General features: G+C 39.3%; 1 protein-coding gene across 4 annotated transcripts; it reads right to left on the reverse strand.

Annotated features, from left to right (window-relative positions):
- Positions 1-1631: 1631 nt before the first annotated feature.
- Positions 1632-21786, reverse strand: LOC117426173 (adenosine receptor A2a-like). Of its 4 annotated transcripts, none has more exons than XM_059033183.1 (3): positions 21026-21763; positions 10109-11348; positions 1632-4289 (listed from the first exon to the last, which is right to left on the reverse strand). In XM_059033183.1, exons 2-3 carry the CDS (start codon positions 10435-10437, stop codon positions 3251-3253), a joined length of 1368 nt encoding a protein of 455 aa, XP_058889166.1. In that variant the 5' UTR covers positions 10438-11348; positions 21026-21763; the 3' UTR covers positions 1632-3250. The 4 variants fall into 4 exon arrangements, with proteins under 4 accessions (XP_058889166.1, XP_058889165.1, XP_058889167.1 ...); XM_059033182.1 differs by having other exon boundaries at positions 20736-21763; XM_059033184.1 differs by lacking the exon at positions 21026-21763 and adding an exon at positions 19435-19511.
- Between the last annotated feature and the right edge of the window lie 5872 nt (positions 21787-27658).

Here is a 27658-nt window from a genome sequence, read left to right on the forward strand (position 1 = left end):
CATTATAGTATTTTTGATCCCTCATTTGCACTATCTCCACCCTGTTTTTGCAAATTTTTACAGGAACAACCAGAATGATAAGAACTGCAGCTGCAAAGCATTTCATTAAAATGATGCTAACAGCGTTGTGTTTGTTTAGTATATTTCACGCTACACTGCCGACTGGTTTGCATGTGGTTTGCAACGATTGCAACAGACGCAACACTTTAGTACATCTAACTCACTGTTTTTTTAACTTTGGGATTCTATCCTACAGTATGATCTGTGCACAGGAAGACATCTAAACACAAGAGATGATGTACTGGAATTGTGACAAATGCTTATAGGTGATCAGCTGTTTCGTGCTACAGCAGTTCATGCGGCTCACACAATATGAAATGGTGGCAGGATGTTTTGCTTGTTTCTTGGCCAGACTGTTTAAGGGTGAATATCTTCCGCTTGGGTGAGGGTGGATCAGAGGTTGTAGAGCTGGGTCTCTCCGTAAGTGTTTGGTGTTTGTGTTGAGCAGTCAGAGCGGTTTTTAAACATAAACTGGATCACCGCATATCGCTTTACTCAGAAATCCCTAATGGGTTGCAGGCACATTTCCAATTCCAGCAACACAGCTCCACTCTCCCTTGTCGTTTCTTTTACAGAAGTATTTCCTTATAATTGAATACAGATTGTGGTGCCCATATATTACGTTGGGGTCTGTTCTCTGCATAGCAAGGCCTCTTGTGCACTCTTTAGCTTAACGACAAGAGGTCTTCATTTAAGAATATAGATAAACATAACGGCTGTAAAGAGTTCAAAACTGACCTCTTTAAAAAAAAAAATCTGGCCAAGTGGAGTCCTGTTTTGATCATGAAGAAGTTTTCGTTCTTAGCTGTACTGATATGATGGGCCATGAAGCTCATTATGGGATGGTGGGAAAAGGCTTGGATAACGTCTACTTTTAATTAACAGAAATGTTACTGACAAAACTGGAATTGGTGTAGGTGTTAACTGAATGGTTATTTTCCATACTACAAATTAGTGATCCTAACCAGTTACTCGATGAATCTTTTATTTGGTGTACCTCTAGTATGATTAATACATCTGAAAACAAGCTGCACAATATATGTGGGATTTATAACTAGTAGCTGTCTTAGAAACAGTTTCTTGTGAATAGAAAGCGTTCATTTCCCTGGAACCAGGGGAATGAACCGTTCAATTCTCCTGGAACCAGGAAGCAACAGCTGAAATGTGTCCAGCTGTAACTAATAGGTGCTATTAAACTTTCCAGAGCAGTAATGGTTTTGTTACTTAACTCAGAAAAACAACTGCATTTTCAGAGATTGATCAGCAGATGCTGCAATTATGTTTCTTTTATTACGGGAGAAAAAAACTGGAAAAAACCACCGCATGCCAATAACCCAATGAGAATCATCAGCAAAGAACAAAAAACACAACCTTGGAAACTGGAAAAACTCAAACATGGATTGTACATGCAATTAATGTTTCATACTCTACGACGGCAGATTGATTTTGATTAGCCGTCAAGCGGTTTAGATGATTATTTGTCAATTCTTCAGCAATGTCGGAAATCAGATTTTTCAATAGGGTGAAAACAAACCACAGCTTCTTAATAATAACAACACCAAAAAACGTAATTTCTTAAAAATATTTATTCAGAAAAGGAGGTGTTGCTGTATTTGCCCCAGCAGTTGAAGACAATACCCAGGCCAAAGACAAAAGAGTGTGAATTAATTCTGGCTGGATTTATAGGTGTTATGAGCGTACCACAGGTCAGCACGTTTGTGTTTCTTATTGGATAAGCAACAGACATCCGGCTGTAAAACATCTAACTTCATTTATCACTGCATTACAAACCAGAGCTTTGATTTTCTGAAAAACAGATGGGGAGATTACATGGAATATTCTGCTCTTTTGGTCCAGTGGGTGAGGAAATAGCTGCTCCCTTCAGCCAAATAATATTCAGTCTCTTATCCACTCCGTGCCTGAATCGGACACAACTCAGGAAAAAATGTATTTCACATTAAAATTTGCTTTTGATATATAAATTACTTTAATTTGTTGTATTATTCTGATGTCGTTTTCTATTTAATGACGTCAACTAACTGTTCTGAGCATCCAAATTTGACCAAGTGTGACAGTCTGGTGTGTTATATTGACCCATTTTGTCATTAGGGTTTTAAGTTTTCGAGATCATTAGAAAGTCTGCAACAACACATGTACAGCACAACACAACAATCGCCTGTAAAGATCTACTGTACGACAAAACTGTTCACTTATTTTTATGTAACAGGAGAGCATCTTGGAAGCGTTACTGAACATGCTACAGTATGCAGTGTCATTGAAGAAACTCTTACTGCAATAGTCTCCTTTGCTGTTCATATCCTCTTTTTCAGCATAATCACAATTGCTTTCATATTTATTGATCACGTACCTAATGTACTCAAATGTGGAATGTAGCAGAACAGATTGCAATAACTCAGTTCAAAACGGAATCATTTTGCGTTGAAGGTCATTTTAAAAAAAAATCAAAGGAATTGTGATTATGTTGAAAAAGATATTGCATTGAAACATACCGCACAGGATACCACAACTTAATGCTTAATAAGTTTGCTGTTTGCTAACAAGACCCTGCCTGGTAACACTTTAAATAGGTACATTAACACAGGCCGCTTTGTATTTTTTGGCTTGTATCAAGTAAGACTGAAACAAGAAAACTACCATCTAAGTGGACCCGGCTCCACATCCCATTCTTATCAACACGTTGTAATCAGGGCCTCAGTGGAAAAGAAACAAGATTACAGGGAGTGATTAAGACCACCTTAAGCGCTGTGAAATTCATTTTAAGTTGAGCATGGTGGGATCCCCAGGGAATGGTGGCCACTGGGACAAATGTGTCTGTACCCTACGTATTCACTTTGGCCCCATCCTGGATATAATATTTTAAAATCATTTTTTTTTACAACAAGAAACAACATATGAAAAAGACGTTTCTACGCCCATAAAATGTACACCAGAACCTTCCCCGGTCCTCAATAAGCAGATGTCTGCCCTTTTACAAAAGGTGGTGGCCTAGGACCTTCTGCCATTTCTCCTGACTCATGAACCCTTGGTCCTTGAAATGCGGAGCAAATTCTGGACCACAGTTCATTGTTACATTTATTTTTATTCCCACTTGCTGCCCTCTTTAAGAAGGGAGTCAATAAATAATACAAACATAGATTCATATCCTAATGGAAACAGTTCTGGACTGAAATCAAGACACTTCCGTAAGACCTGGACACTGTGAAGATTTCTCTTGGTACACAGAATTGACATGCACCTTCGAGAATTCCTCATTCTCTTGCAGATATAGGACCTCTGCATTTTTGTCAAGCTTGGGCTTGTCCCCATTTTGAAAAGTCTCTGGCAAGTCTCTGTTCTGTTGTCGGAGATCTTGCATATGTGGGAGGTCTAAATGTTGTCCATATTGATGCAAATCAGAGAGGGGTTTGTTTTTATTTAGGTTTTGTTCAGCTGGGTTCTCCCCGGGAGTTTTTTGCTCATTACAGTGCTTGCTGGCATTTTCCTCTGTGTACATATTCAGGGCGTAGCCATTAATTTTGACGGTGGAATTCTCTGCCATGCTGGTGTGCACCGAAGTCCTGGTGCTGTTGCTTCCCCCACTCTTGAACAGATGCTCCTTCTTCGCCAGAATGTGTCGCCTGATGATCTTCCGGAAGGTTTGTCGGAACTCCCGTATCCGGTAGGCGTAGATGAATGGGTTGACCACAGAATTGCCGTGGGACAAGATGATGGCCAGGTACATGAGCCAGGCCGGGGGCCGTGGGCACTGAGGACAGAAGTAGGTGAAGCAGTTAATGATGTGGAGCGGAAGCCAGCAGACGGCAAACAGCCCAACGATGATGGCCAAGGATTTGGCCGCGTGGACCTCCTTCTGGAGGATGGAGCGGCACTTCTCCCCCTGGATGGCCTTGAGTTCGATCAGCTGGAGCTGGTGCCGAGCCGCCATGAAGATCCTCAGGTAGATCCCCAGCATGAGCAGCAAGGGCACAAGGACAAAGGCGAAGAAGTTGAAGTAGACCATGTAATCCATGGTGACCACGTTCTCAAAGAGGCAAGGCATCATGCGGTCATCTGTGCACTTTATAGGATTTACCTGGGTGCTGCTGTTGGTGGCCTCACTAGTACATTTGTTCCAGCCCAGCATGGGCGTCAATCCAATGATGACAGAGAGGACCCAGCAGATGGCGATGATCCCTTTAGCTCGCTGACCCGTCACCAGACCATTATACCTGAAACAACATTAAGGAAACAAAGTTATTCCTGTCACTAAAATAACAAGAACAGACCATAAGATACGTTGGGATGGAGAAGAGGTTGTTCATCTCATCAAGCCCGTCCCTAGTCCACTGTTCATTGTTTAGTAAAGGAACGTAGATTTACAATGTGGGTTTTCATTCACAGAGGCAATAAAAATAAACACCAACAGGACTTCACAATCAGCTCTCTCAGTATTCATTTCTATCTCACTGGAGAGGTCTAAGGCTTCCGAGGTCATCTGGATCTGAGACATTTCAATCATCTTCTTCTATCACAGCTAGATTTGCGAGCATCACCCCAAACAACACCTCTGACAACAAAATCAAAACCTCTCAGAATTCCAGGATAAGCACATTTCTATTCATAATCTTTTTAGATGTAGTGTGGATTGGATCAGACTGTAACAATGCTCGCTTCGTATGGGTGATCTTTAAATGAAATAGGCACATCACAAGGCAATGATGTGCAAAAGAGCTGAATGACGTGACATGATAAACGGTGCGGTATATACGTCCTTGAGCAATTAGCTATTGGTTAGTATGCCTGTGAAATGCATATATGCAAAGATTGATCATATTTTGAAAGAGACATGATAGTGACTGCATGAAAACAAAAGCATCAAATCAATACATTCAATAACCCAACAATCCCCTGTATGTCCCGGGTAAGGGAAAATCAAGGGGGGCGGGGGTGTATGGAGCAAACACACTGTGCTGGGAAAAAGGTCTGGAAATCAAGCACTTATGAGACTGATGAAACTAAGAAAACAAAGGAAACAGAACTAAAAATGATGCAGACACATTTTTTATAAATAATAAAAAAGGAGCTAAAAGGAGCGCACTTTCTTATTTATATACAAGGCAGACAAAAGGAACAAAACTCACAAGGGATTAGGAACCTGCATGGCGTTCTGATCAATCAAACTGCCCTGATATTGGGATTGGGCTATTCTGGCCCTGAACACTAAATGGAACGAAATCCTCAGATATCAATCTGCGATGCCTTCAGCCCTTCACTCGGTAATCAACACTCTTCTGTAGTGCCCTCTCTTAATCAAGCAGATATGAATCATCCTCTTTTGGAAAAGGCATGTTTGATGTGTAATCCAGCTTGAACATCTCAGATTCCAGCAATTTATTATAATTGTGTGTGAAGGTTTCGGATGTGGAAGCCTGTTCTGTTGATAAATGAAGGACTTCTATGAACACTGAATTCTACACAATTTATTTGAACCCTTTGCTTTGCGGTATGCAACGCATTTTTTGGAAGGTGGAAAAGATCCCCCTTTTCTGTTAAATGAATACTGCTTTAGTTTATTAAAAAAAAGACAGCTACTGTATTTCTCCACTTATAACTCAGATGGATGTAAGTTACTTTTCAGGGGTAAGATGTGCATTTGCTGGCGTGTTGTTGGAATCAAGTATTAGGATCAGAAGGCTACACACTTTTATTTTCAGAAGGAATAACAGAATGATGTTGCTGTGTTGATTCCAGGCATTTAGGACCATTTTAAAGCCAGAGTTTACAGGGCATGGATATGATACTGTATGTGGCTCAGATGTTTCTCCTTTGAGAAAGAATATGCAAGTAAGTCTCCTTCGTTTGTCTCATTGCAAAGTCCATGTCTGGCTCATCTTTAAACTATTATTAACTTTGTAGTTTGTTGTTGCAATGCAGAGCTCAATGTTGATTATGCACATAGCCTTGTAGAGTCTTCAAATGAAACATGCTGTATGCTGTAACTGTTTTGCTGTAGTGTAACACATGTAATCATATTATGGCCAGCTCAAAAGCATCTCAGGGATAAGAGAAAAGTAAATACGTTCTTGGAATACCTTTGAGAAGCCACGTAAATAATTGTTTAACGATCATTCAAGTCTGTACTGTACAATGTTTGCTATCAAGTAATGTAAAGCAGGTTTAGGAGTGTGTGCATTGGGGTGGAGGGGTGTTGCTGGAGACCTATCTTCCCATGGCAGTGCCAATGCAATGTTTCTGTATGAGGGAAACTACACTAGTATGGGTAATGGATCCATTACTAACCATGCAATCCTAAGATATGCTGACTTGTGCACCAGTTAATATGATCATTGTAATAAGGGAAACTATGCTTTCTTTCCCTATACTTCTACTAACAGTATTGCTTTAGTATGTTATATTCCATGGTACAGTATACTGCAAAATAACCATATTCTTTTTCTTTTATATGGTGAGAGGCGAAGACATTTAACATTTATATTGGAAAATACTTATCCTTATGCATTCCTGGGAATTAATCTCTGCTCTGAAGGGTCAGTACAATGTCTCATAAACTGGTTTAATATTCTACTATAAAACATATAATTGGACTTCCTGTTATAAAAAAAAACAAAAAAAAAAACCTCTAATATGTTTACAGTCCAGTTACAAGATCTATTTTCAGATCTCGTGGGATAACAGCTGAAGGATTTGGCTGTTTTGACCAGGTTCTTTGTGTTAGAGTTAACAGGGTGGTCCTGAATAAGCAAACCCGGCCCCAGAGACACACGCACACAGACAGAACAACCCTAATCGGTCCGGGCAGAACGAGCGGTGAACCAAACCAGCATCCAACAGATTCTCACATTTTGATAATGCATACCGTCCTTAAAATCTGTTAATATTTTAGTAATGTACCTACATTTTTTAATAAGCCTTTTCAGCTACAGTACTCATTTCCGTTCTCTTCCTATCTTCATGCAGTCGGGTTTTCCATTTTGAATATCATTGCCTGCACTTTGAAACGCTATTGAGCAGCCTTCTCCTCCATGCTGGTTTGCAGAGGAAATGTTTACTCTGGATCATTCACCTGTCTCATTCTTTCAGTAAAGCCAGATGGCAGGACAGGCAGAACATGTGTCAAGTGGAGTTCTAACTGGAAAGAACACACAAGTGTTCCAGCATGAAGGAAACTCTGCAGTGCTGTGCCCTGCCCCTTCTCCTGGGGCTGTCATAGGGGCCTGGAGCAACGCTAAGGTGCATCTGTAAAGTTCTGATATGAAGGGAATTCCGCAATGCATTTTGTTTATTGAAATGCGTTCCTTATGTTGCAAGTCACACAGCAGGAGAGTTCTGGGAAAAAAAATCATTTAGGTTTATAAAAGAAAGTCTACTGAGAACTCCCTTGTTTTGTTATTGAACCTAAAAAAAAAAACAGACAGATGTTTTTTAAATCTTACTTTCAGTCACCACTGGCGTCCATTTTATCTGACTGCACATGACAATAAAAATGGCAAGCATTAAATATGAATCTGAATTAAAGTCCAATGAAAACATGTCTCATCTGTTTTGGGACTACCAATGCTACCGGTTCCTTCCTTTTATGGGATTAAAATCAGAGGCTGTATTAAAGGCAACAATATGTAGTGGGACCAGTGCTAGTGCTGCTAGTGCTCATAGGAGGTAAGGAAAGGGATTTTAAAGCCTTGTTTTGCACTTCTAATAGGTGATTTACTGCTGATCTATTCTGAATAAACAGTTCTGCAGTCACCCACACACACGATTTACACAATGACCACTGATGCGTCATGGACACTCAACACTCACAAGTACAGAAGCAGATGCTGCTGCTGACATCAGTGGCACACAACATGCACAATCATTGTATTAAACCTTATCTCTGGAATCATGGGCCACCTGTTAAGAGTCCTATCGCAGGGCTTTGAAACTGTGAAGAGAGTTACGTGACAGCTTTCTGTCACATGTCACACTGGCTGTAGGTTCTTTTTGTCATTGATAGACTCTAGACTCCAATGATGTCACATTTCAGTTAGTTGGATTTATTGTGTTTTGCTTCAAGGTAGTGGTAGGGGTGGTGGTGGTAAATACAAACACCCCATTTTCAAGCATTTTCTAGTGTGTCCCAGGGGACTTGCAGGCATTATAAAAAGTTCCTTTAGTAGTCCTCCTGCAACCTGACATAATCCTGGTTTTATATTGCTCTGTCACACGACTGATGAAGGCAATGGATGAAATGGTTGTCTACAGTACTACTTCTAGTATTTTATAGTTTTTTTGTGTTTACGTGTTGTCAAAAAACTGTTGTGGGGAAAATATAGGTGTTCGATTCAGTATACAGTGTAGGATAATTTTATATAACAGTCACTTTTTCTTCAGTCTTTCCATGTGCAGGTAAATTCTGAGCACAAACATTTATTTATTTATTTATTTTTTACACAAAAACATGTTGCAGTAATTTATAAAACAGCGACGATTCTTATGATGGCTTTTCTGACTGGTTACAAACATTACCAATAAGCTTAAGCATTTCAAAGTGTTTAATACTAAAGTTTAGACATTTAGGAAATCTAACACCCCTAACGTCTAAAAAAAGTCCTCATGTTTGCTCACCAATTATAAGAGGCTTTTAAAGTTAAATATGTATTCAAGGCGTCGGGCAGAGCTCTTTTAGAAGGCATACATTTGACACCTCTGTGTTCTTTCATCATGCGGTCTGCAGTAACACCCTGGGTTACCTCTCAAGAGTAATGCTTGTAAGTGTGAACCCATTCACGTACTTCTAACACATTTTCTCTTGCACACAGTGTGCATAGAAGTTGAGTCTATAAAACTTCACCATGGTAAATTTACAGTGTACCTTTGTTTTTTGCTAAGTGAACATTGTAATTTACATGCATGCATGTGTTTCTCTGGCAGGTCCTAATAAGCTCCCCTCTGGGTGTGGGTTTATGTGTTTTAATGTAATTTGAGTACAGTATATATTTCTTCTGAAATACAGTACATTTGTCTGGGGAGACAATTATACCGTAACGCTCTGTTTAGACAGCTATGCTCGATAAAATGTGTCCGTCACAGATTCCTGAACGCACTGACCAAAAAATCTCCAGCAACAGCATGAATCATCAATCAAGTATAAACCAGCCTTATGTAATGTGCTTTCTTTCCCTTCTGAGCTTCTGTAATACATGTGCTTCTCTCTCTCATTACCAATATCAACAGCAGCCTGTGGCTCCCTTCCTTTGTGCTGTTATTGGAAAGTGGAAAATGACTGTCTGAATTGGACACTTTTTGCCAAAAGTGTTCTAATTTTAAACAGACCACCACCTGGTCACAGCGGGAACACGACCTGAGAATACGACAAACACCCCCAATCGTTCTATTTAGCTGTTGTCTTTGAGTTGTGGGGTCAAACATTAATGTAAAAAAAGCAGCTGACTTCTGTGCAAAAGGCCCTGAACATGGCACTGCTAATGGTAATGTGTGAGTTTATGCCTCTAACATACATGCAAGCCATAGCCGTAAATAAAAAAAAAAACTAGAGCCATCAGTATCACAATAAAGATGATCACTTTCATATGTAAAAAAGTAAATGTGACATAAATACTGTACAATAAGGTACATTTGTAGCATACAGACACGTTTCTCCATAAATCCCTACATTCTGATATTATAAATAACTTGCTAAATAATCCCCAATTGAATAGCTGCCTAAAACAATGTCCTAAAGGCTCTCTAGATATATGAAGAATTTGCTATGCATTCCCAGTGGGGATAATAATGAGCCAAGCTCTGTACACTCATGCAACTTGCACCATTTTAGTGAAAGGAAAAATATAATGGAACATGTTACTTCTACTGTAAATATGCACCTCAAACACTGCAGCAGTAATACAATGTGTATGGGCGGCTGCATAAGGAACAGCTCATCAGAGCCTTGCAGTCCTGTATACAAGGCAGTGGTCATGTGGTGACTATCTATACCAGTAGAACTGCAGTAACATCTAAACGTACAGTACTGTGGCTGCCCTCTTACCTGAGGGGTATCTTTATGGCAATGTAGCGGTCAATGGCGATGGCCAGCAGGCTGAAGATGGAGCTCTGGGTGAGCACGAGGACAAAGCAGGCGATGAAGAGGCAGCCGTGGAAGTGGGCGCAGAAACCCGTGCTGATGGTGATGGCGAAGGGGATGGCCAGCACGCCCACCGCGATATCCGCCACCGCCAGCGACACCACGAAGAAGTTGGTGACGTTCTGCAGGTTGCTGTTCAGGCACACCGCCCAGCACACTAGCACGTTGCCCAGCACCGCTAGCACAGCGATCACCAGCTCCAGGATGATGTAGATCACGTCAGCATCTAGCATATTGAGGTGAGCCGCGCACACACTGAGACTGAGCAGGAGGAGTGATGTAGGGTCACTTCAACGTGCATAGCTGCAATTCAGCAAGCCACCACGGGACCACACCACCACCGCAGAGGGAGATTTTTTGCAAGTTCTGATGGAGGATCAAACCAGCCTTCTGGTTCAATTCCAAATGGTCCTAAACCAGATCAGCCAGTACGCTCTAAGACTGTAGGAAAGACACAACTGATGTGTATTCAAAAGTTCAATTAACCCCTCAAGACGGTCAGTTTTCCCAGTCCCGGTTGACTCTGATGTAATACCCAAATGGTCAATACTTATGGAAGTACTGTTGCAGATGTCTTAAATCTTTTAAGAGATGCGTTTCTGTGTATTGGCACTGGCTTATTTAAGACTTAGTTAAGGAATTTGTCTTAGCACATGAACAGAAAGGCAAGTCCTTTTGCCATTCCAAATACTGACGATTCTGATTGGCCCTTTGTTTTCTTCAGTGTGTCAACAGATTCAGAGGTTGCATCCAAAACAACCCAACTCAGGGTTCAAGGCTGACTCTTGTGAAGACAAGACTACACACATGGTTGGAACAACTTTAGTCCAGAACAATTTCCAGCAGTAATGATTTGGCTTCCAAACGGTAGGTGAAAATGGGTCGATAACCATTCACTCATTGATTTTTAAACTGAGAAGCACTTAAGACAGTCCAAGTCTCTTTGATGGGTCAGTGAATAACCCAAGCTGTCATTGAGTTGTCGTTAATCCAAGGACGACTTCTTATATTGCTGTTGACATACTGTTGAGATTAAGCTTATTGTAATTATGTTCTGCAGCTCTGGTTGTTTGAAATTAATCTGATTTCTTCACTTTACTTCTGGTTTTAAATGTTCAGATTTACAGCCTTCCACGATTGGAATCTGAAATTAAAAAATAATATTATTATTTACACAGTAATTATTGTTTTTCATTGTTTGAAAAGGAGCTTTGTCATGTATTGAAAAAAATATAAGTTAACATTTATTATTGCTATTGATTAAATAACATTCTATTACTTTTGTAACCTGTTAAAAGACCAGAATTAATTATTAATCAAATGTGACTTGTAGACTACTGAAAATGTATGAACATTCATAAAAAATAAGATCTGGAGCAGTATACCAACTACTCCCCACTCCCCAAGCAACCAGAATGGGTTCAATTGAGCTTTTCATGAAACTACATATAGTGATATATACATTAGTAACAGATAACCTTAAGATAGTCTTCTCCAGGTGTGAGATAAACTGCAATTTTAGATATTATACCCCACCTACTGTCTATATACATCCAAAAGGGACTCAACTGGTTCATTAGTTATTGCATGTCACAATTAAGTGTTAGAAGAAGAAGAAGAAGAAGGAGGAAGCTGCAAGGAAACAGAATACCCCCTTGATGGTAGACATGAATGAGTTGCTGAGGACAAGTGGGCTTGTTCTATCCTGCAAATAGACTCACAATGGGTTTTAATAACATTTGAATCAACCCACAAGCTTTAGAAACGCTCTCCACAACACCCTCCGAGGTGTCTTCTGACAGCTCTTAGCTACTAGATAATTAAAAATTATTGTTTCAAAGAAAGCAGCTTTAATAATTAGACAAGTTTGCATTAAGCACTGTGGCAACTGTTCACATATATAGTAAATCGACATGCGGTTCACTGAAGACACACTAAAAGCTTTGTGTAGCGGTTTGGTTGTCCTCATTCAGTTGGTCAGTTTGTTTATTATTCATAGGGAGAGTATTCACTTTCTTATTTTGTCATGGAAACACTCAAGGGTCATATTTAGATTCAAAATATCAAACTTTATTGATGTCTGTAACATCTAGACATCTGGCCAGTCATGAGTCCCCCAAAAACCACATACATTTCTAGATGGTTTTTGTAACAGTCTGTATTTACTAACAGTTATTTTCTAACAGAAAATGAACCTATTAGAAATTGATTGTTGAAATATTTTTTTTTTTAAGGAAAACAGCTTAAATGTACACTTTCTGGTAACTTCTTTTTTCGTAACTATCCTAATTAGCACAATCTATGTGGTTTTTTTTTAGTACTGTGTGTATCTAGATGAATTTGCTTATTTTGCAGGAAAAAATCTATATAAGAAAAATGCATTCTAAACACTGAAAAGGAATGTTTTGCTGTCCTGGATGTCCTTTTGGCATTCATTCAAATATAGGTTTGTAACTTGAATTACTGTAACTTGTTTATACTTGTTTAAGAAACAAACGACAGCCTAGTTTCAGGAATATCAAACACAATTCTGCAGACTTTTACATATACAACTTTGTTTTAAGTAACAAGCGATTTATGCGTGAAGTTTCATCCATTGATCCTGAAGAAGAGTCAAGTTCCCACAGTACACGCTGGCTTGATTTCCTGACGCTCCCCATGGTTTAAGCAGATAGCTGATGTCTGGCTGATCTTCACAGCAGATGTGCATTAACTGCATTTCTAATAAGGCGGCTTCATGTGAAATTTTCTGAATATGGGGATCGTGTTCTAAACCATTTCCTCATCTCAAGACATGCCGCCGGTGAAGAGAAACGATAACCATGAAAAAAATTAAATGAATGCCAACCCTAGTCTGTCTCACCGCTTTTCTTTATTTTTTTTTTATTTGCATACAGGAAAATTGCTGTTGTGCCAAAGATCTACTTGACTGCGTTTGTAATAATATGCAATGAGACCAGGGCAAGACACCTGATAAACAGGTACGGACCGCGCCGGTTGAGAAACGTATGCTAACACTCATGGTGTGAACTTTAACATCCATTGATTCTGATTACTTTGCTTTGATTGATATGATGTGTAGGAGTAAGAGCAGGTTACTGGGACTCACATTAACAGCCAGGTCTCAGGATCATATTAGTTGGAGTAGCTGGCTCGATTTCCAACTTTATCAATAACCTGCCAGTGGATGGAAGTTGCAATGTAATAATGTTTAAAATCTGAAAGGTGGGAAGGGCATGATGCACAACGTTCAACTAAAACACCACCGAAAAGCTGGGGAATGAACAACCCTGTTAAATATTTGCCCTTTTGGAACTAGTTGAAATGAATGAACTTTTCTCTGTTGAAAACTAGGCTAGATACCTGTGCTAGGCAAGCTGGATGGCTGAAGTCCACCGTGTACTTATTTCATTGTATTATTTTACTTATCTGAACAATCCTTCATTTGTAAGTATGCCGTTGTACTGCCTTCATGTCACACTGTAAATTGGAGCTTGTGTCTAATGCTCTTTCCCTGGTTTAATAAAGGAATTGGATTGTGTACATTCAGATCCAATACCTCAATGTTAATCTTTTAACCTCAGGAATCTATTTCTGATACCTCCAGGAGGTCCTTCTGATTCCAACATGTTACTGTCTGTTGCCAATACTGCAGACCGAACCCTTTTTAAACTAATGGTTTGCTGTGTTTGCATGCTGACAGCATTTAATGGATGAAGCTGTATGAAAAATGGTTGAAGGTGAAGGGGTTAACAGACCGGAGCCTTTTTTTTTTTTTCCCCCTCAGGTGCAAAATATTTCTAACAAAACCACAGACAAATCAATCACTTGATGTAGTGAAACACTGACTGTTGCAATAATGTTTTTAACTTAAAAAATAAATTAAAAAATAAATAAATACTGGGTGCTTTAGTACGACGTTCTCCGTGAGAAAAGGCGGGAAAGAAAAAGTAGGTCAATTTTACAGTCAATTTTATTTTAAAACACCAATGGGATCCTCATAAAGGAGCAACCCAAATGAAAACTGGACGTCGTGCCATATCCTGACTTGCAGCTGGACTTTCCGGGATGCCTGTTTGTCCCAGGGGCGAGGGGTGTGCTAGCTGGCCTCATTGTGTGCTACAGTAAAGCAAACAATCAATCAGTGTCCGAAACAGCCTGTGAGCGTTCATCACTTTCGCACAAGCAGGACGGAAAACTTGATCAGCTATAATAAAGCCGCTGCGCTGCGCTGCACACACAGAACCAGTTTCAGTCAAAGCACCTAGTTGTTTTTTTTTTGGTTGTCTTATTCTCAAATTTATTTCTTATTTTCTACAGTGTACTGTCATAGGCAGTGGATTTATAGGAACTTGATTGATCCACAGACTCTGGAGCATATTATATAGATAAAACACCACTGCTAAAAACTCAGACTAATCCCAAAACAAAGCAACAATTCTCAGCTCACCAGTCTTTGAAAATCAATTTAAGCGCCTTCATAACAAATCCCTCCCCACCCCCCCCAGCCCAGCCTCCTGCTTAATGCTCCGATCCTATCTGTGAACACAGGCCAGTTCATGAGTAGAGTCACGCTATGTCAAACTCCTGCTGCTTTCACATCACTATACAGTTAGGTGACATTCTGAGGTCAGTTCTCTTCCCTTATGGGAACAAGCCAAAGGCAAACAGTTTCCCTTGAAGTGATGAACTGATAACTAATGAAACTGAAAGATTCTGTCAAATCAGCCTTTTTATTGCAATGAAGAAACATGGATTCATTATACTATTGGGGGCATGAACAGCAATTAAGTCAATTGAACCCTTTGGACTGAAATTGATTTTGATTCACACCATAGGAAGCTGGACCGCAGCACATAAATGGCTGATATTAATGACAGACCCCAATTAGCACTAATCATTGATTACCTATTGGGACTTTAGGCAAGGAAGTCCAATGTCAATGTCACCAACACATACAGTGTGTGTATACAGGCTAGCCCTGCAAATATAAAACAACTTCCTCAAATGATGTATGATATGAGACATGCAAGGGTTCAATTTTCTTCTGTCAACGATTGGAACTTGACCCAGAGTACCAAGTATGAAGACAATAACTCAAAGCGTTAGGTCTTCACCATCCAAAAAACAAAAAGTCACATAACCCCAGTCAGGCAGCCATATGGGTGTAACACTGGAACTGATCTGGTATCATTGTACTGCAACGGATTAACAGTGTGTGTTGGTTCACAGCATTGGGATTGCTCTGGCATGTCACAATATAAAGAACTGCAGACGCTGCATTGCTATTGTAGTGCCACTGCACCGCCTTTAAGAATCATTGGATAAGTTCTCGTTCCGCTCTCTTTTCTTATTATTTTCAATGGTATCAGTGGCAAGACGGGGACAATGGTTTCCCATTTATTAAAATGGAAGTGTGTTCGCATTCTGGGTCCTTGAAACGACACCCAAAAGGGAGTATAATAAACAGCTACATTGTTTTTTAAAGCATTTTCGCAATTGTAAAAAAAAAAAAAAAAAGTCTGACACAAATAAATGGTACCAATAAATGAGAAACACAGCAAAGGTTACAGCAATGAAATTCAAGGAACATTAACAGTTATAATAAGCAATTCTGTTTTCCCTCAATATCTCTCTCAAATCGGGAATGGTGCTTACTTCCGAATACAAACTCTTCAAGCATCATTTGTTAAGTGCTTTCCAAATATTTACAAATGTTAATAATTCCGTGTGAGGTGCATTCAGATTTAGACCAAACCATTTTCAAGAGCATTTTACAGCACTGGAGAATGAATGAACTAGGATTGCTACAACCACCTACCTTACTCCTAAAAATAAGCGTCTGGCACAAGCTGTTCTGAATTTACTGTTACTCAGCTTCTATATGTGCCATCTAGTCCATCTCTGTGCTTGTTACTTGGGTGAACCTTACTCGAATACCAGGTCTAGTCTACTATAGTACAAGTACTGGGAAAACAATATAATATCGTATCATTCATTTTGAAAGAATGTCCCTGTGTATCCCTCACTAATAATCAGTTAACAATGGAAAGCCTACTTGGAAAGGGACATCATTTCCAGTTAGGGTTCTCAGATAAGATTCCACTAAATATATGTATGTGTTGCACACTGTGGAACTTAAAAAAAAAACAGCAGAGCTGCCAGAACATAAACAATCACATTAAGTCAGAACTTCAGAAATAGTTGAAAATCAGGCTATTCTCTAGAGTTTTATTGTACTCGTGGGATAAGAAATTCCTAGGCAGTGGCCAAAACAAATAAACTATCGACATCGGTCCAAGATTGAAAAACCCTTCACAGTGTTACCAGTACTGATGATCAAAAACCCTACAACACTAACACTTCACAGTGTTACCAGTACTGCACGATCAAAAACCCTACAACACTAACACTTCACAGTGTTACCAGTACTGATGATCAAAAACCCTACAACACTAACACTTCACAGTGTTACCAGTACTGACGATCAAAAACCCTACAACACTAACACTTCACAGTGTTACCAGTACTGACGATCAAAAACCCTACAACACTAACACTTCACAGTGTTACCAGTACTGACGATCAAAAACCCTACAACACTAACACTTCACAGTGTTACCAGTGCTGCACGATCAAAAACCCTACAACACTAAAACTTCACAGTGTTACCAGTGCTGACGATCAAAAACCCTACAACACTAACACTTCACAGTGTTACCAGTACTGCACGATCAAAAACCCTACAACACTAACACTTCACAGTGTTACCAGTGCTGCACGATCAAAAACCCTACAACACTAAAACTTCACAGTGTTACCAGTGCTGACAATCAAAAACCCTACAACACTAACACTTCACAGTGTTACCAGTACTGCACGATCAAAAACCCTACAACACTAACACTTCACAGTGTTACCAGTACTGACGATCAAAAACCCTACAACACTAACACTTCACAGTGTTACCAGTACTGCACGATCAAAAACCCTACAACACTAACACTTCACAGTGTTACCAGTACTGCATGATCAAAAACCCTACAACGCTAACACTTCACAGTGTTACCAGTACTGCATGATCAAAAACCCTACAACGCTAACACTTCACAGTGTTACCAGTGTTGACGATCAAAAACCCTACAACACTAACACTTCACAGTGTTACCAGTGTTGACGATCAAAAACCCTACAACGCTAACACTTCACAGTGTTACCAGTACTGACAATCAAAAACACTACAACACTAACACTTCACAGTGTTACCAGTGTTGACGATCAAAAACCCTACAACGCTAACACTTCACAGTGTTACCAGTACTGCACGATCAAAAACCCTACAACGCTAACACTTCACAGTGTTACCAGTGTTGACGATCAAAAACACTACAACACTAACACTTCACAGTGTTACCAGTACTGACAATCAAAAACACTACAACACTAACACTTCACAGTGTTACCAGTACTGACGATCAAAAACCCTACAACACTAACACTTCACAGTGTTACCAGTACTGACGATCAAAAACCCTACAACACTAACACTTCACAGTGTTACCAGTACTGACGATCAAAAACCCTACAACACTAACACTTCACAGTGTTACCAGTACTGACGATCAAAAACCCTACAACGCTAACACTTCACAGTGTTACCAGTGTTGACGATCAAAAACCCTACAACACTAACACTTCACAGTGTTACCAGTACTGACGATCAAAAACCCTACAACACTAACACTTCACAGTGTTACCAGTACTGACGATCAAAAACCCTACAACACTCTGACACTTCACAGTGTTACCAGTACTGACGATCAAATTGATCAGAAAAAGTGAATTTTGAATTCATTTTCTGAATTAGATTCTGCAATTCGATTTGAAGGTATGCTGTAGGTTACAATGTACATGCAATTTGATTTGCTTATTGCTGTCATAACTACCATTCTTGTTAACCACACAGCGATTAGGTCAAGCCAATCTATAAACCTATAACTGAAACCATAACAACAGAGACCAGTTTAGAAGATTAGAAAAAGAAAAGAAACAACCAGCGTGTCTGTCCACTTCAAAATTACTTACTGAGGGACACAAACAATGCTCTCTTTCTTAGTACTGCGTTACAAAATGAACACCATACTGAATACATTGGATTTAAATGTAAATATGTGAGTTAAGTTTATCACCTGGTCAGTTTAATACACTGTAATCCATTTTAAGTGATCAGAGAATTACTGCAATGGTTTACTTCCAGAGCACAATATTGTAGTTGTGACTCAGTAATTATTGAATATTATTGAATATTTACTTATCAAAGTATTTTAGAGGTGTAATAAAAAAAATGCTGTTGATTTCTGAGAATCCCATTTAGAGTTGGGACAGGAACCATGTGAATGTTGATCACCCTGCTGAACCGAATCCCAAACTCCTAATTAGAACCCAATGTTGGCTGTTTAATCTGACAGAACAGAGGGAGGAGAGCGAGGTGCACATAAAAAAACACACTGTTATAACAGGGATCGGAAAATAATAGTGAGCTAGACTTTTGCCAACCGGGAAATGTGCTCTGTTAGGGCGAGACCAATTAGAAGGTCACAACCATTAACTGTCAGCTGCTCTTAATATAGTGTGAATGTCGGGTGCAAATTTGGAATGCTAGCGGTTCCGCCCAGTCAGCACTCAACAATTCCACATTCTACAGTGAAGCAAAACTACTGACAGGAAGGTACACTGTATCTCACATGTAACGTACTGTTTTAGAGTTTATACAATGAGTAATTTGATAGGGACACGGGGTAAACAAGTATCCTCGTATGAAATGCGTTCCACATGTTTTTTTTTTTTTTTTTTTTCTGGAAGACGCTTAATAGCAAAACGAATGCAATTAAGAAACAAAATGAAGCACGGGGAATGATAAAGACATTTTAGTTCAAACACAATGATTTGTTGCACATTTTTACTAACCAATATGTCTAGACGGTTATAAAATTTGATACCCGATAAAGCCCATGCAGAGACAATCCTTCAGTCAATTAACTAGATTTGCTTGCAAATCGACCCCATCAACACAATAGGGCTAGTATTGCTATTTCGAATGGTCTCTATGAGCGTAGTAAAACGATTAGATGGACGATGGACACACCAAGAGGGGTGGTCCGCTTACAAAACAAACTACTCTCATCCTCTGACTAAATAATTGGTGGATCTCACCTTAACTTGGTAAGTACCTGAATAGACGTGTTTGCCGCATGCTGTCAGACATGCAGTGCGTTTTCAATCGTTCAGGTCCCTGGGGGTTATTGCGTTGCAGTTCAAAACAAAGCCAACTAAACAAGCCCCCTCAATTAAGTGGCAGGTAACGTGTCCTAAGACTTGCAAGCTGCGCACTCCTTCAACTATTAGATTGTTAAAACTCCCATACACTGTATAGTATATTCTTGCGAAGAGTTGCTTTTATACAGCAACCTGTTGCTAGCATACTTGCCACTCTTCACATGATATAACCACTAGTATTACTGATCGTGGTGCATGCACTACCGATTATTTATTCGAGCATATACTGTACAGCACGATCCTCTTATTTCTATATTATAAATTATTATTAATCTAAATGCATATTAAGGTAAACAGACTATAATACAGAGAATGCGGGTAAACGTTAATAGAACACCTAGATAAGCACTTGTACATACACTAGTCGGTATAACAAACCGCTTTTTAAATATGTATGACACGTTCTTACCATTAGGCGTGTATACATGGCAATACATCTAGCAGTGTTAGTTTGGGGTTATATTGAAATACTGTGCGCGCAATACAACTCCAGCTACAGTATGTCACTGATGATGATGTCAGCACAGGCAGTACTATCTGTGCTAAAGTATGATAGATAATGACACCGCTTTATTAAGTTTAGATGATGCTAAACTAAAACAAGTGTGTTTTACTACCCTACTGTATGTTCTATAAAGCAAGGGACAAGAAAAAGTCATCCACTGCGTGTGTTTCTGAGGGGTTCAACTCCACCTTTTGTTTTTTGTCCCTTAAAGCAAGCATCATGTACGTGTAATCTGGGTCTACAGCTGCCTAGCCGAGTCCCCACCTATACCGCAGGGTACATTGTCATTTTCTGCAGCATAATCTAGCCTTCCATTCAGGAAATGAGGTCTGCACACGTACCTAATTTGTTCAGGCTATATATATAACTGTTATTGAATGATCTTTATATGAGTTCCGCATCACAGGACTAAAGAGCTTCTGCTTTGCTGTTCACTGCCCATACTGTACGAGGGAATTACAGTGCACTGCAATTACCAATGTGTAAGGCTGTTAGGTTGTAGTGTGGTATTAAACTATTATAGTCCAGTTGTTTTTACCGGAACTAGCCTACAGTTATCCAACTAAACAAAAATCTGTCAATTTCTTAAAATAGCAGTTCAAATTTTGTTAGTTCAGTTTAGAATCTACTTTTATACTTTAATGAATTAATATAACGTGTTGATATATAATAAACACAAATATTACATACCTTTTAAAATCCAAAAATAAGACTTCTGATAAAGTACTCCACAAAACACCATTAAAGAAAAAGTGTTTCTGGTCAATGTCTTTTTGTAAGATTATTCGACTATGAAAAATAATAATAATAATAATAATAATAATAATAATAATAATAATAATAATAATAATAATAAAACATTTCTTAAAGTCCTCTGAATTTTGAGGTTGACTTCCAGATGTGAATGAATGTCGAGGCAAGCAGAGCTTTCTTGATACAGATTTCAAATCACCTGGAATTTAATAAATAGATAGCTATACCCTTTTATTTGAAGTATTCATTTGCCCATCGCATCTTCTGGTAGTTATTTGTCTGCAATTCCATTCAGTATCGGTGGAACTAGAGCATGTTCTTTGATGTAAGTTTCGGCCACATGGTTTCAATTTGATGCATTGTCTTTAGATAGCTTAGTTTTCTGTTTTTTCGGTTATGAGTTAGAACACAGAAATAACTATTTTCCACCTTTGCAGTTCGCACTTTTGATATGCTCCCGGTTTATGATCAAGTTAATTTATAGCAGAAAAAAGCTTAATCGCTGTATAGGCTTTCGGATCCTCAGCATGGTTGTTGTTGGTGGATGCTTTGCAGATCCCAGGTAGTCTGATACAGTTGTTTCCTCTGCTGTTTTATTCGCTGATTTTCTTTTCTGTTGCGCAGTCAATCACACGTGCACTCTTGCACATCTTTAACCCGTCTGGTTTTGTTTCTGAGTTTGGAACCAAGCTTCAGGTTTTGAAGAAGCCAGAATGAGCCAATCAGCCGCAGACCCTTGCAAAAACCACGTGATTCACACGATACTCGAATCTGCATCCACTAGCAATGCAATGATCCATACAATACCGGAATTGCGCTTTTAAACTTGATTGTAATTATTGAATAAGCAAATTTAATACATGTTCCGGCTATTCAAGCATGGTTTTAGGATAGCGGTACAGTACCTTCGATTGATGTGTATCTGTTACACATAATCAGACCTATTCTGTAACTTTGTCAACGGCTCTGACCCGTGCTGCATCCCACACATGGAAGCCTCTAGTTTCAGTGTGTGTGTGACGCAAGAAACTGCCGTGGGTGGTCAATCTGCTTCAGAGATCTTTTATATAAAAAAAACAAAAAAACAAAAAACAAACAAACAAAAAAAAAACAGTAAAAACAGGCTTGACGAGATATAGAAAAAACATCTGGAAGTAAGGTACAGGTGCTTATCACCGTCTTATATTATTTTCTAAATGGGGACATAGCATTAATCAGCTAGTTATTTAAATCCCATCATGATCTTGCCTGTCAATCAGACCAGAAGGTAAATTGACACTATTTTATAAGCCCATATTAAAAAAAAAAACAGTATTATTGCATAGTAGAAGTCTTTTCTCCAGTCTGTCGTTGATTACATCCTAGTGCTGCAAGCAGTTGCTGAGGGAGCATACCTGCAGTATTTGGGTTATAGAGGTTTGGCTGACTTATTTCCAGGGGAGAATCATGTGTCTTTATAGCTCTACCTTTAAACAAACTGGACTGTCAACAAGGTTTGCTTTCCGATAATACAATCGAGTGTCCAGAAGGCTGCACTGCCCATACTTGGGGTTGTCTCAAGGTGTGTGGCTCAAGCTTGCATCACTTATGTTAGTTGTGGAAGTATAGAAAAAGTGTAGAACGTGTCCAGACTTCAATATTTTTGTCACACATGTATAATCCCACTGGAGGCCAGGGTTTGGCACAACATAGCTTCCAGTGCACCTCAGTGTCACTCACTTTTTTAGTCTCACTTGTAGCTTTTGCCTTTGCCCCCAACCTTCATGTGCAGCACATTCATTAAAAAATACAGAACAAAACAAGCCAACCTAGTCACGCACAGAAGTGGAATGATATTACAGTGTGGAGTACTGAATATCCCTCTGTCAGGGTCGATTTCTCTCTTCTGCTCGCTTCTCCTTTGTCCCCGAGTTCGGTCTGCAGTGTATTGTGTTGCTGGTATAAAAAAAGGAACTTATTCTCTGTCTGCGTCTCTCTCTCTCTCTCTCTCTCTCTCTCTCTCTCTCTGTCTACATCTGAGTTTATAAGGGGGGGGGGGCTATGAAGTCATTTGATCACTGCACTGCTCTCTCTCTCTCTCTCTCTGGCTCACTGTAGATATACATAGGATACCCATAAAGGATTGTGTTTTTTATTTATTTATTTTTTATCCAACATATAGTGAAACTTATTTAATGCGAAGTTCTTGTCTTGTTTTCCATTAGTAATGTATGTGTGTTTTGTGTGGCTCTCTGAGAATTTATTGCATTCTTGCATTCAGTGATTCACAAATGTCATACGATTCCGTGATTACACAGAAGAGAGACAGACTGCAGCTGAGTGGGTCTGCAACCAAATACCTGGTGGAACTTCATGATTGGTGCACAGGAAATAGAAATACAAAATGCATTGAATTCTATAGGTTTGGAATAATAATTGAGGATAAGACGAGGTGTTCATTCATACAGCATCAAAATGCTCAGTCGGAAGATTATACGAAACAAAGTCATGTAGTAGACTGTTTTGGCTATTGTCTTTCTAGTGTACTCATTAGGAACTGTGTATGTTGGTATTTCTATACTAGGAGTATCCCCTCCCTGTGAGTGCTCAATGTTGACAGCAACCATGATTATGACCAGTCTGTAGAGGGGAAGGGTGGGTGAACTAAAAGAAAAAGGAAATAGAGAATCATACAGAACACAGGCTTCCATGTAGGCAATGTATCCCTTTTCAAAGAGAAACAGTCATCCTGCAGAACCAAGCTGTCATCTAATCAAGGGAAAACCAGCTTGAGAAACGGAAAAGTACTGGCATCTCCATCGAGCACACGGTGGACAATGACAGGATGTTACTGTTGAGATAGAAGGGCCTGGGGGTGCAAGGGATCAGCTGTCCACAGGATTTTTATTTATTTTTGTCCGTGTAGAATATCCTAAAGCTTATGCTCAACCTGGTAACCAGTGTAGCCACAAAACAAAAAATGATAATAAATCTCTACAACAATTAACAAAAGAGTTCAAATGATAAAGGTGTAGTCATCCACAGATGAGTCTGTCAGTTTATAGAAACAGGTTGCACTTTTTTTATTTGTGACAATGTAAGATTGTAAATGCAGTGTTTGTCAGCTGATAGAGGAGATAGGAGCTGCCAGTGGCATTCTGTAATGCAGTATAAACTGAGCATGTTAAAATCTGTGAGACTGCTCATTAGAGAGAGCGAGAGAGAGACAGATATGTGACATGTCTTTTGTTTTATTTAATCTACATTTAAATGTCAAAATCTGGTAGCGATAAAATATCTCTTTCACAAAGGCTCCCTGTAGGCGGGATCGAAAAACAACCCACTGTAATCCAAACACAGGCCAGAACAAGTTCACAGCACAGCTCAGGAGAGTATGCAGCGTCCGTGTTTATATAAACCAGGCCATGATATTGAACAGTCATGACAGGATCCAGAGCACTGTGAGACTCTGGGAACATGTATATATAATATAAAGCATGCTGTTCTAATTCTTTAGCAATCTGAAGTAAAAAAAATAAAACACACATACAACACTTGTGTTAATTGAATCCAAACACATGTTAACAAAACTGTTTCACTATGCCATTGATCTAAACTAGGTGCTTACATACAGTAGTCCTTTAAAGGGATGGTAGATAACTTGGATTGAAGGCTAACATTGCAGCCTGGTTAAATTGTGACTGCTGTTTGAGTTGACAGTGCTTTGATTTGACCATTTAAAGGGATCTGTGTAATGTGCAGAATGCAGATTGATCAGCACATAATATACATATGCACTTGGTGAGGAATCATTGGGCACTAATACCCATGTTAAACACTGGAAAGGTCATCTTAAGATTGCTGTTCAAACATACAGGCTTGACTACAAAAACAGCAGACATGACCCAGGCGAGCAAAGCAGTTCCCGTGACTTCAGCATCACTCTCTTCCAGCATCACAAATGCAGGAACTGAAAACGCATAAGAGGAATTCCTAAAGCACAAATTAGTTACTTTTCTCAATCATGGGGATAAATAACTGAGAGTGACAGCTAAAAACCCTCTGCCAGACGATAGCTTGTGTGTAACTAGCACAGGTTGTTTTTTTTGGTTTCCCCAAACGCTCATTACATCTTGTTATTCAGCCAGATCTTACACGATTTCTAAATTGGGCAGCATTTTATAGATGGAACGCGCTGAAAAACTGGCAAAAAAATCACAAAGTGAAATGCCATCCATCAGTGTCTGTTTTGCACAGTGTAGTTACGTGCACAATAGCGATTAAGTTGTAGCAATGCTATTCAGATATTGATGATTAGCTTGCAGTATTGAGCAGCGCACAGAGAATAACATTGTTCATAGTTGTACTGCATGGCTGTGTGTACATGCAGTGTTGCACTGATGGTTTGTGATAGGTTATTGTAGTGCCTGTTTACGGAGACATTAAAAAGCATTCTGCCCATTTTCTTTTTTTCCATTAGCTCTTAATTCAATTCATATCCATTCCATTAGATGTGCTGGTCATAAAGCACTGCTGTGTTTTTATTTATGTATTTATATATTTTTAATTCTAATCCACTTCTAATTACTTTGTTCCTCACAAAACATAATAGATTGTGAAGTTTATAATTAAAAATCCCATGCTTGTGAGTAACAGATGGGCAGACAGATTTAGTTGAGAAACAAGGTCAATGCGAATAATAATAATAAGAAGAAGAAGAAACGTTTGCCAGTCAGCTGGGAGTTTAATGCAGTCGCTAGTCTGGAAGCAAGCATTCCTTTATGTGGAGCATTTCTCAAATGAAAGATGCAGAGTATTTTCTGTTATACATATATACACACACACAGTATATATAAATAAATCATGTCTTCTAATTAACAGTTTGGGCACACTTACAAAGGTCAGATGGAAGTCTGTGACATTGTTTCACACAGAGAAAAGGTCATCTCTCTTCAAAGTGTCATGCAAGTCTGCTGCAGGAGCATCCTGCACAGACGAGTACGATCACATTCAGTTCAATGGAGAGAAAAGAAAAAACAACCTTTGATCACATTTTGTTAAATTACATTTCTAGACATTTTGAAAACTGTTTACGTGACCTCTACTACTGGGTACAAGAAATTGTCATGACTTTCAAAATAAACATATGCATTATAAAGACTAGCATAGCTATAACTTTGTGCTGAGCTATTCGCTCTTCTTGCATTCCTCCAACTACAGTATACTATACTGTTTATTTATCCACTGGCACCAGTGGATTTGCTTTGAACGATAAGAAAGCTCAGTGTTTACCAATGCCCTGACCAGCGGCTAGCCATGTGATGAGGGATTTGGAAGACTTTCCTGACCAGATCACACCAGACATCCTCTCCTCATAACAAAACCTAACCTTCCTTCCAACACTTAAACTTTGATCCATCTGCAGTTTGTACTGCAATAGAATAAATGAAACTAAGGGGGCCTGTGCCAGGATTATAATGGAGGCGCTGTTTATGGAAAATGTTTTCAATGGAGAGCTAGTGTGAAAATCCAGATTAATTGGATGTTTTCAACAATGAGCTACACATTAGGGTAATGGGACTTTGGATGTATCTATGTATTTTATAATGTTTACAACATGAATTGTATGATTTTTTTTTAAATTGATTAACTGATATTTACATCAAATGCATTCTCTACTTCAAAGGGAATATGTGGCTTCACCGGCAATTGCTGTGAAACTACTGACTCTTGTTATGAAGTGTTACCGAGATTGCAAACAGGCTGGCATTTCCAAAATAGCATCTGGCCAGGGAACTACCACATGAGCTGAAGAAGCATCTCCAGCAGTAGACCATGCCCCTTCTCTTACTGTCTTATCAGGATCACATTCCACCACTGCAATGAACACTTATCTAGGAAAAAAGACTCTACACAGAATTTGCTAACATGCAATATATGTACTGTATCATCAGTCAGGTAATCTGTTAACCTTTCTTGCCAGACATGAAGGGGTTTCTGCAGTGTGCTGCCAATACATCAGGAATACTGTGGCTGTGTTTTTCCTGCCTCTGGGTACTGTAGTATCTTTTCATTCTCATATTGTCTTTTGCTTTCTCAATACGTTATTTCATGCTGTTGCTCGATACTCAAACGGGGTTGTGGAGTGCCAAGTAAGGTCAAAATAGTATCCTGGAAAGGGGAGTTCAGCACATATTTTCTCCTGCATTGTAAATTCTTCCACGGAATTCCTTTTGGAATCCAAGGAAATGCCTTGCATTTCCAAAGGAAAGGTCTGAACTTCAGTGGAGAAAGAGTGTAGCTGTTAAAAGGAAATGCAGGATGCTAGAGCTCGATGTTGAACTGAGATGCAAGTGTCCTCATGCTTGCTTCACATCCTCCAACCTATGCATGTGTTTCTGTAGCACCTTTAGTGAGCTCCAGCTCAATGTGCTGTGCGACGTTTTCAAAAAATAACACCCGACCCGCAGCCTTTGAGGGGGGTTTTTGAGGCATGTTACTCCTTAAAGAAAAAGTAGCTGGAAATGATTGCTTTTTTAATATTTGTTTGAATCCTTCCGAATGGTTCTGTTTCCTGTTGTTCCCATATTGAGTTCTTCTCATTTCTCTAAATCAGCCGTTACCTGGCTTTGAGTTTGTCTGGAGAATCCTAAGTGCCAGGACTAAACAGTCTTTTAAAAGAAGCTGCTTCAGGCTCTTTGACACAGTGGTTTCTCAATTGCAAGGTCCCTCGGAGTAGCTGAGCACCTGTAACCATTCCCCTTCAGAATTCAGGCTTTTGAGACACACAGTTTAAGGAGTTCACTGCATTGTCTTCTCATTTACACTGATTCATGCATGATGGCCATTCTGTTAACGTTGGATACAAATATCTTCTGGAG

This window comes from Acipenser ruthenus, chromosome 11 (assembly GCF_902713425.1).
Source record: "Acipenser ruthenus chromosome 11, fAciRut3.2 maternal haplotype, whole genome shotgun sequence".
Taxonomy (NCBI): domain Eukaryota; kingdom Metazoa; phylum Chordata; class Actinopteri; order Acipenseriformes; family Acipenseridae; genus Acipenser; species Acipenser ruthenus.